The sequence below is a fragment of the Crinia signifera genome, chromosome 1 (genome assembly GCF_055691185.1).
Source record: "Crinia signifera chromosome 1, ASM5569118v1, whole genome shotgun sequence".
NCBI lineage: Eukaryota > Metazoa > Chordata > Amphibia > Anura > Myobatrachidae > Crinia > Crinia signifera.
This window is the reverse complement of record NC_139217.1, coordinates 244893145-244904443: the sequence shown is the minus strand read 5'-3', so window position 1 is coordinate 244904443 and position 11299 is coordinate 244893145. Positions and strand designations below refer to the sequence as shown.

The window sequence follows — 11299 nt, the reverse complement described above, 5'->3', positions numbered from 1 at the left end:
TGGGAGCAAATTAACCTAGCCATGTATTTTTGGATTGTGGGAGTAAACCTGAGTACCTGGAGGAAACCCACGCAAGTACAGGGAGAATATACAAACATTACAGTTAGGGCCATGGTGGGTATTGAACCCATGACCTCAGTGCTGTGAGGCAGTAATGTTAACCTTTACACCATCCGTGCTGCCCATGATTAACTTATATGTACCCCACTACCACAAAAATATTGAAACAACCTTACCATATCTAACATTTTTTTTTTTTTTTTTTTAAGACTGCTCCCCGTGAAATCCAGAATAACGCCCACAATGTCAATGTTTGCACCTACCAGTGCGGATGGGGGCATGGTACGACGGCGATGGGACATGCCCATGGGAACGTCCAGCGTTTCATGGGTGTTCCCATGAAAATGCTGGGCGTTTATATGGAAATTAGGCAGTGCCGCCGCAGCCGGAGGTGGGCAGCTGACATCACTAGGTGTCAGCTGCCCACCCTATTCCCATACAGGGAGCACGCAAAGCTAAGACACCAGAGTTTGAGTGCTCCTTCCAAATCACCATCAAATTATTTGGTCCTCGCACCAAAGGCTGCAAATGGATGTATATGCAAAATATCAAGTCGCACGCAGCCATGCAGGGAACTCACCAAGCGAGGGGAATACCCACATGCTAAAATTTGCACCGTTGCGTGTAGACCAGAATAAGGTCCATTGTGTCAATAGAGAGGAGGAAAAGCTGTTTAGACCGTCTAAGGTACAATATTACTTACAGTATGAATTAGGTCTGCAGTCCAGTACTGCAAAGTCTGTGGTGCTTTATAAATAAATGGTGATGATGAAGGGATTTGGTGAAGATATATTGAAATCACATTATTACTTCCTAAAATGCACAAGGGGATATAATCCTTTTATCTGGACATGAGTGTCAATGTGTTGCTAACAACCAAATGAAGAATGCTCCATGAAGCACAGACAAATGTACAAATATTACCAAGAAAAGATAGAGAAAATTCTTTTATAATAAAAGAAATATAATCACACACATACCATTTAACATGTTTAAAGATGAAGCAGAAGTGATGTCATTATTGGCAAAGAGAATGGCAGCCAATGAGCGTGGCATGAGTGTACAAGTCCTCCAGAAATCGCACAAGGATGCATCCTAGGATAAACCTGCAGCGGCTTACAAATGTGGTTGAACTATGGAGGAGCATTATACAAATGCACAAAAATGTACAAGAGAAACTAATTCATGTAAATATTTATTTTCGGCATGGAATGATGCATGCTACAGCATAAATGTATTCTTGTGTTGAACGGTTTGGAAAATCCACGGCACATGTTTGGGCTGAATTGCACAGGTATTCATTTGACATTTTTAATTTAAGTTCTCTAGCTTCTTCTTCAGCAGCAATGCTTTATCTCTCAGGTCAGGCCTGCTGTCCATTTCCATTGTGGATAAAGAGGTTGTAAGCAGATGCCGGTTGTCTAGCGTTAGGCTTTCCCACTGGTCTGAACCTAGAAGCAATAATGGGAATCCGGTTATGGAAATAAATAACAAAAAACCCCAGCATGTTTCCAGGTATGGGTACAAACACATAATATACCAAAAATATGCAGACATATCATAAATCATTGAGAAGTTACATATACAGTAGCTGTGCAAATTGCAGAATGCCACACTTGTAGAATGGCTCTAGGCCTAGAGTATAAGGCCTTCCCTTTCCTCTCAGACAGGTGTGTGTCTGATGTAGCAGCCATTTTGTCTCATATCTCCGTTAAAAGCATGCTGCGTGATTTATTGAAAATGGTGTAGAGTTTAGTATCTTTGTCTCTGCAGGTGTGATTAATTGTGGATATATGCATGGGTTATACAAGTTGTTCTAGCAATAAGGGTTATAGGTTTAAAACAGGGATGGGGAACGTTCGGCCCTCCAGCTGTTATGGAACTACACATCTCAGCATGCCCTGCAACAGTTTTAGCATGGCCACATAGCAAAACTGTAACAAGGCATGCTGGGATGTGTAGTTCCACGACAGCTGGAGTGCCAAAGGTTCCCCATCTCGGGTTTAATAAAGTAGAATTTTCACAGGTACAGAATGACTGAGAACATCAGGTCTACATTTCCCATAAATACATGAGCTAACACGATAGCATTTGACTGTAATAAGCAGAAATGAAGGCCAAACAGGCGGCCATGTTGGGTTTTTATATATTAGAATAAGATAGATAACGCAGAAATAAGTCAATATTATGTTGAAAGGAATAGATGGCAAATGAATACTTTATACATCGAGCTTAGATTTGCATGTACAAAAAAAAAGGTTATAAACTTAAGAAGGGAAAGTGGGCGGGGGGAGCAGTTGGAGAAAAGAGGAAAAAACACAGAGAAAGGGTCAGAGGTGTTACATATGTATGAAGTTTTGGCCGACTGCTATTATGTTATTCTGTACCCGTTGTCACTAATTTATTTTAGAACCATTCGCTTTGGCTGTTATTAGAATCTTATTTTTTATGTTACTGCATTGGAAATACATGCATACTGTATAAGCAAAAGTACTGTCATTAATTTTAAAATATGTGCTAATGTGAATTTATTTCAGTGTTCTCAGTTTTAAGCAAGGGTTGTAAAGTATTTAGAAAATAGCAGCGTTTATCAATATGCATAATATTCTATATCACAGGTTCTCAAAGTCGGTCCTCAGGACCCCACACAGTGCATGTTTTGCAGGTTTCCTCACAGAATCACAAGTGAAATAATTAGCTCCACCTGTGGATCTTTCAAATTGAGTCAGTCAGTAATGAGTACACCTGCCATGTGACCTGGAAAACGTGAACTGTGTGGGGTCTGAGGGCAGAGTTTGAGAGCCATTGCTCTATATGTATACACACACTAACACACACACACACTACTATACCAAAAGAACAAATGTATTTGCAATTATAGATATTAAAACAATTACATTTCTATGCATTTGGTCATCTTTGGTCATTATAGAGTTCATTCACCATTGCCCATAGACACAGCTATGTACACTTGAGGTGGAGTATATTCTCCAGAGCATGTAGTACTTGGGATGGAGATCTCTACCATTTCTTTAAAGATGTCCATCCACTTACTAGGAAAACTCCCCCTCCCTGATAGCAGCAGCCTTAACCCCTTCCCGACGCAGCCTGTTTTTGCCTTCCTGACAGAGGCCTTTTTTTCAAATCTGACAGGTATCACTTAAGTGGGGATAACTTTTTTTTGCTTTTACTTATCCCAGTGATTTTGAGATTGTTTTCCCGTGACACATTGTACTTTAAATTAGTGGTAAATTTTGGTCGATACAATTTTTTTTTTTTGTGAAAAATACCAAAATGTCGTAAAAAAATGGAACATTTTGCTATTTGCAAAATGTTACATTTTCTGCTTGTGAGACAAATAATCATACCACTCAAAATAGTTAATAACTAACAAAGACCATATCTATACTTTATTAAAAAATCATTATTTTAACCTCCTTTAATTTTTTGGACACTAGGGGGCAGCAGTGTCTAAATTTTACACTACACGCAGTTTAACGCTGGTTTTGGCTGTTCACTTTTGGACAGCCAATCGCAGCGATCGCCCAAGACGGGGGGCAACCCTGCCCCCCCTGGGCAATGAGGGAGGATGTCTGCTGTCAGGGACAGCAGACATCGTCCCTCTGTCACCGCGTCTGTAGACGCGGTGGCACTTTTAAGTCATGACGGGAAGGGGTTAAGAACCTAAACTTACTAGGAAAACCGGGAACCTCCGCCATTTAGGACACAATCATCCCCACAAAAGCTTTTGGACAATGGATTTAAAACTTCACCTTCAAGACACATTGTAGCTTGTTGTATGCTTATAGCATGGACCAGAATGTTGCAGAGTTTGAATATTCAGCAAGTGACTATTCCCTAAACTCCAATAAAACGGTTTCCATGAGGTCCTGAGGGTTCATAAAACCATTACAATCACACTTTGGGGTAGAATTGCACGCAGACATGGCTGTGTCTATTGCTGCAGCTGGGTTTTACGCTAATGAATTTCATTAATACCGAGAAACCCACTGCAAGAGACTTTCTTAGGTGCAGTTCCACCTCTGTGTGTCTCTCTCACGTGTGCCCTGACCATGTTCTGCATCTCTGCAGAATTTAAACATTGGCCAACAGTGCATGCCATCCACACTGGGTGTCACGCAGAAGCAGCCATTTTGTTTTTTCATACATTAGGTCTTTACCTTCCAGCTTCCTTAGTAGTAGATCTATTACAGAGAGTGCTTCCGTTCTGACCGAGGAGTAATTCTTATTTTCTATCAGGAGGTAAAACAAACAATATATAGTAAGCAAAGAAGAACTGTCCTGCACATAGGAGATCCAATGTCAGGAAAACATGTATAAACAAATAAATCACTGATGGCGAATCAGCATTATCACACAACCTAACTATTTGTCAGACTCTAATACTTAGTGCTTACATATTAAAGCCTAGGATTGTGTTGGAAGGTTGGTGTAATGTTCTCCAATAATGGTATTTATGTCAATCACTACAAACTTCAATTACGTGTATAACCAGGATTCATATTCCAGGTTTTAAAAAGTATCTATCGATAAATCAGTAGATTGTAAGAATTGCAATTCCAACCCCATCTTTCACCACTGCATAAAACAAGGTTAAATGCTTGGCTGGCTTCAGTGATGGCCAAATGACTAAGGAACAGCAAGGCAAACAGTAACATGATGATACCACTGGGAAGGGGAAGTAGGAGGATAAGTAACCAACATAGATTTTAAGGAGCTACCTAGAGAATGTGCTATTGCCGGGCTGGTCTCTGTGAGGATTTCTGTAAGCGCAGATATGTCCGAATGCTCCTTTTCTAAAATCAGTAACCTAGAAGAAAGTAAAACCATATCAAATACATTCAACTAACAAGGGATGACCTTTACTACAAAAGCAGGCCAGCAACCATAACACATACTTTTGTAGGATTAAAAAAATAAAAATAAATCCGGCTTCATTTCAGTAGTCTTTGATCTTAAAATTGCATTTTCTATATGACTGCGGTATCTTGGAGCAGAGCAGGGAAAGGGGGGCATGATAGAAACTTTTACATGGTTTTACATGCGTGTCTATGGGACACATGTTTAGGCAGATCAAATTGTCTGTGGTGTATTGCCCTTTATGTTCAGCTGCACACATCAGCCCAACATCACTTATTTTTGTGTGTCGAGACATGAGTAAAATGGTAAAATGAGGGGATAGAATATGACTGGGTGCAGAGTGCCTTTTGCAGCTCAATGCCCCCTAAATATTTAGATTGGTTAGCGACCACTTACCCCTGGAAGTATGCATTCATGGACTGTAGGACAGCATTCTGGACCTTCCATGTGCTGAGCTTCAACCTCTCACACATCAGCTTGCACACTTCAAGGCTATAGCAACCTACGTATTATAGAAAGGACATGTACAGAAGTTAAAATACATTTTGCGTCCATATATCATCGGGATACGGTCGTATTATCGACCACACTTAGGTCGACACCGTTGGGTCGACAGGCAACTAGGTTTGACATGAATGAAGATCGACAGGTGTCTAGGTCGACATGGTTTTAGGTCAAAATGGGTTAGGTCGACATGGGTTTTTTTCACTGTTTTTTTGAGCCGACAGGCGGTATTTCATGCCCTACCATCCACTAGGGCGCAGTGTGAGAATAATATAGTGTGCCGAGCGCAGCGAGGCACCGTGTCTGAAGCATCGTGAGCGAAGCGAGTGCCTGCGGTTGACTTCCAACTGTGTCCATGTCGACATTCGGGTATAAGAGTGAAAAACACAACCATGTCGACCTAAACCGATGTCGACATTGTCCCATGTCGACCTAGAACCCTTTCGATCCAACAGTGTCGACCTAATGACTGTCGACCTAAGTGTGGTCTATAATCCGATCCGCACCCATATCATCCTATCCCAAATGTGACGTCAATTAGCCAAAATCAGTTTCTTACATAACCTATTTCTTGAAAGCGAAGTATTGAATAATTTTGTGCTTTTTGGTCTAGCTAGAACATCAGACTGTGTGCCTGGCACACTACGGAGCTTACGCTGTGTGTCGGGGTTCCGGGGCCAGGCCTTGCCTAGAGTGGAGAAGGCACACAGCAGACACTCTGCCTGCTGTTCTTTTGTTTTCTCATTCTCATCCTCTTCCTCCTTTCGTGTCCGAGTCCCCACCGTTTCTGGGGAAGACTGAATGGACAAAACAGAAAGGAGTGGGTTAGAAAACATCAATCCTCAGCCTTTGAAATGTAAAATCTGTGTCTGTAGATTTACCTTGAAAATTGATACAGATGAAAACTATTAGGTTTATTATTCAAGCAAAACATCTATGTTAGAAAATGTTGCAGCACAAAATTGCAGCTTACAATATATAGAAGGAATGAAGTTGGGATTTTGAGGTACTTTTGGACTGTGGAATATTACAATTTAACCTAAATTTAGGTTCTATGTGTATTTAGTGAAGCTAACATTTTTAGTAATAGACAATATTCAGAGCATGGTACGAAGAAGTTACTGCATTTCAAGGGGTATGCAATAAGTTTCCAGGTGCACAAAAAAGTATTCTATTTTTTTTCTATTGTATTTGCCAGAGGAGTCTATGCAAAAGTTGCATAGACTAGGGCCCCACACACAGCACGATATTCAGGCATTTTCTGAGCAATTTTAACAAATCGCTCAGAAAATGCATGTTAATCGCTGTGTATATAGCGCACACAGCGATTTACATGCGCACCCCCGCCGTTCTGAATCTGTCCAAGTTACGGAACGGACGGGCTGTACAATTCAGAGCAGTCGCTCAGAAAGTTCCTGCTCATCTCCCACATGTGTGGCTGCGGGCAGATGAGCAGGGCCGAGCGACTGCCGATGCCGCAGACCGCGCCACTGAACCCGCCACCGCCACCCCTGACCCCCCTTCCCCACCAGCAGGAGCACCCATTGCCACCCCCACCTCACCTCTCGGCGGCAGCATCGGGTCGGAGTTGTAAAAAAAAAAATTCAAAATGGCCGCGGCCAGCCAATCACGGCTCGCCGCGTCATTGCCCCTAGAGCTGGCTATATTAGCCAGCTCGAGGCAGGGTAGGGGCAGTCAGTCCGATGGCGGAGGAGAAAAGAAGAGCTCCTGAAGTCCTGGGAGGCGCGGCCAATGCAAAAGAGCTTAAAAGGCCGCCGCCCCAGGTGAAGAACACAGATGAAGAGGCAGAAGCCCTGGGAGGCGGCAGCCATGCAAAAGAGCTTAGGGGGCCGCCGCCCCCAGGTGAAGACGTCGCAGAAGCCCTGGGGGGGCAGGAGCTCCCCTGGGTGAAGACAAGATGCAGCTTAATAAAATACGTAAAAACGTGTTTGTGTTTTTATTACATAAAACATTTAAAACCTGTGTTTGTGGTTTTTTATATTTCCTTTACAGGGGGCTATAGGTACCAGCGGGCCTTTAATGCCCCACATGCTGGTACCTGTGGTTCTTCCAAGTGCCAGCTTGCTGGGACCTGTAGTCCTATTGTAAAAGACAATATTACTGTTAAACAAGCTATCAACCCTGCACCCACCCGCCCAGGGGATAGCCCCGGGCTTCAGTCCAGGCCTGGGGTTCCCTGGAGAGGGGGGTCCCCCTTATTTGGGGGGTCCCCACCTCCCCAAAAACTCCTGGCCTGGGCTGACAAGTTAGGGTGGGTAATGCTTTGGCCACGGGACCCCATCAAGCGTGTCCCCTGGCTATGGCATTACACCCCCTGCTAGTGGAGCCTGGTGCTGGTCCCCAAAATACGGGGGACCCCTATTCATTTTGTCCCCCATATTTTGGAAACCATGACCGCTCAAAAAGCCCGGGGTAGCGGCAGGTGGGGAGCGGAGACCAGAGAGTAGAGCTCTCAGCCAATCAGCGGCCGCCCAGTCTTTTGATCAGGATTTTTTCTATTCTCCCGCCGTTTCACCGGACCCTGCTCCCCGCCCCCCCCCCCCCCCCCCGACCCTGCTCCCCCCCCCCCCCCCCCCCCTGCCACTACCCCGGACCTTGCTCTCAGGTTCCTGGCCACCGCACCAGGCCCCCGGACCTTGCTCCCTGCCGCATTGACGGCTGCACATAAGATAACTCTTATGTGCAGACTGTCTTACCTCCGGATCTGATCCGATACACACTGGACCGTGCATTAGATCAGATTGGATGTTATACACTACGCAACTTGGGCCTATTTCACCCGATTTCTTGGCCCGATCCTCCAGAATCGGGTCCAAATCACAGTGTATGGGGGCCTTAACAATGTTATGTTATAAAGTGTGTTCATGATGAGGACTTTGGCATAAAACATAGGTTTTTGGATGCCACTGTTTAGGTCACTAAAATAAAAATCACAGCGTGTGGTAGGGATTATGAATGTTATCCAAGACAATTGCAGAACATAACAATGTTTTCTGAGGACGCCAAGCTTGTGTATAAAATGTACCTTCTTTATCAGTGGAAAGAGGATATCTGTCAGGTCTTGGAAGCGATCCTCCTTAGTGGATTCAAGTACATCAGCCGCACACTTCAGTGCGATAATCTTGTAAGTGACATTCTCTTTCCGACATTCTTTCAATACAGCCTGAATAATATCCTCTACACTGGGCTGCTCAGGAGCTGGGACCTTTAGCTGTTCACTGTGCAGAATAAACATTTCATGACAGATTATCAGTTAGGACACACAGAACGAACAGCAATATTCAGTTGTGGTAAATCTTAAGACTGCACTGCAAATTAATCATTCTTGTGTCATTTAAAACAAATGCTACAGAAAAGACTGCAGTGTACGGTACAAAAGTAGTATGGTCATTGATCCTAATTGCTACAGCTCTGTGTATAAAGATTGCAGCTGTAGTCTGTGAACCTTATTGTACTGTACTTACCTACAAGTGGACACCACTGTCCCAATAGCTTTTAAAAGCTCTTCCTGCAAGATAAATAATAACAATTAGTGAGCATTGTAGTGAGAGACGGGTGGATGCAATGGTAAAGCAATGCAACCAAAAATATAGGCGCAAGTGTGAATCTGTAGGGAAAAGTGTGAAAGATATTATATAGGGGTGTGGTACAGCGCACAGACAATGTCTAGGTCGATATGCACAAGATAGACATAAAAAGGTTGCCCTATTTTCCCCCTTTTTTGTGTCAATGTTAAAACCTGAGCACGTAGACTCCTAATGGGTGTAGCGTGTCCCCTTACTTCACTCGCCATGCCAGGTGCCTCTCTCTACCACCACTGCACTCAGGACACTTAACCATTCCCAATCAGATAATCAATTATAAAAAAAAAAGGGTGAAAACCCCCCCAAACATAGTTACATAGCAGGTGAGGCTGAATAAAGACTTGTTCAACCTATGTTTATAGTAGCTAATCCCTTGTTGTATAGAATGTTCTGATATTTTAAAGACAGATTACGTTACTTATGTGTATGGATGTTTTTAACCAATAAATGTTTATCCAACCTTATTTTAAACGTATTTATAGTGTCTGCCGACACCACTTCTCCAGGAAGAGAGTTCCAAAGTTTGACTGCTCTGACTGTAAAGAATTTTTTTCTTCTAGATAAACAAAATCTTTTTTCTTCTAATCTAAACTCGTGCCCTCGCATCCTAGATTCCTGTCTAGCAGAAAAAAGGGTGTTCGACAGTTCCTTATATTGGCCCCTGATATATTTATACATGTTGAGCATATCCCCCCTTACGAGCACCACAAGCTCACGGCTACAGGGGAACAAGGCAGCATTACTTTACCGCCACTGCACAATAAAAGGCTATCTTTAACCTTATAATACTCATCTGCAATAAGGATTAGCCCTCGATCCGGGAAACCAATATATTGTGTATTACTGCCTGATACTGATAGAGTCAGAATTGCACTATAAACACGTCCATATACAGATATATTTAGGAACACAGATAACTGTAATTCAGAAGGGACACACCCTGGGGCCTCACTGTGTGAGGATTCTATATCCTTTTTATTTTCCACTGTTTGTGTATTTGTGTTTTTTATATTTCGCAGTTTTTAATAATATATGAATAAAAGTTACATTTTATAATTCTTCAGGTGCACCACACAGAGACATTCTTTTCTTTCTTTGGTACTATAGTTTAATTATTTTCCTAATAATCATTAAATGGGATACATGACACTGTATAATGCAGGCATGTCCAAACTATGGCCCTCCAGCTGTTGTGAAACTACAAGTCCCATCATGCCTTGTCACGGTTTTGCAATTAGGGAATGCTAAAACTATGGCAAGGCATGCTAGGATGTGTAGTTTCACAACAGCTGGACGGCCACAGTTTGGACATGCCTGGTATAAGGCAAGAGCGAGAGTACACAGCACAATTGCCTATGATCTATCTCTGTGGCTTCCTGTACAACAGCTGTGCACAGTGCAATTACCTTGTACATTCCCTTTCTGACATTCTGCTATGCTAATCATATAACTTAGACTCTGCTTTCTCTTGCGACTCCCAACGGTAGAAGAAAATCCTTTGTGGCCGGTTAGGAATGGAGGAGGGGACACCATATGGGGAAACCAGTTTCCTCTTAAATCATTACAATAAAAATATGCAGGGTACATTTTCCATATTAAATTTACAGTGTAAATAACACATGAAAAAGTTGACCTTTAGGTGTAAAACGCTTACCTTCCCAGCCCACGTCCTTCCCGGCAGACCCTGAAGGAGAGTGCCCATTACCATTCCTAAGTGTGGGGGAACCAGAGAACCAGTCTGTTGTTTTGCAATGGAAGCTATAGCTGCAGCTCCCTGGGCTTTCATCTTCCAAGATGGAGACTGCAGAGCCTTCTGTGTAATGGTAATCAACTCCTTCATGTACAATCGAATGCCACCACTGATACTTCCTGCATAGGTCACAAAATAACAAACTCTTTAAATATACTGAGGAGAAGCTAAACAGCAGCTCAATGTAACGAAAAAGTCATTAAAAAAAAAAACTCAAATAAAGTGCTATAATTCTAGTGGCATAAAGCTCTGTACTAATTTAGGCATTAAAAAAAAAATACAGTAGATACAGTATTTAGTGTTTTACCTTGATATTTATGGGATAAAATACTAATGGACTTTTTGGTATCTAATAGGATACATCAAAGAAACCACTAATTGAGATGTGAAAACAAAAAGCAGCGCACGCAATGACAAGCAGCCGACCCCCATAGATGTGTCCTCGTACATCTTGCCTTAATATAACAATCCACACAAACAGTGACACTAGCAGTGACAC

The 11299-nt window shown here is 42.6% G+C and overlaps 1 protein-coding gene across 2 annotated transcripts in view; it reads right to left on the bottom strand.

Moving 5' to 3' along the window:
* Positions 1-1242: 1242 nt before the first annotated feature.
* The window catches only part of ECPAS (Ecm29 proteasome adaptor and scaffold), a 74639-nt gene continuing 64582 nt past the window's right edge, over positions 1243-11299 (bottom strand). For both annotated transcript variants that reach the window (XM_083179597.1, XM_083179593.1), the window contains exons 42-49: positions 10705-10919; positions 8931-8974; positions 8492-8684; positions 6101-6242; positions 5338-5443; positions 4803-4891; positions 4242-4313; positions 1243-1511 (exon numbers count right to left, since the gene is read on the bottom strand). In XM_083179597.1, coding sequence (XP_083035723.1) covers positions 1372-1511; positions 4242-4313; positions 4803-4891; positions 5338-5443; positions 6101-6242; positions 8492-8684; positions 8931-8974; positions 10705-10919 — 1001 coding nt within the window. In that variant the 3' untranslated portion in view covers positions 1243-1371. The remainder of the gene's footprint in view (positions 1512-4241; positions 4314-4802; positions 4892-5337; positions 5444-6100; positions 6243-8491; positions 8685-8930; positions 8975-10704; positions 10920-11299) is intronic.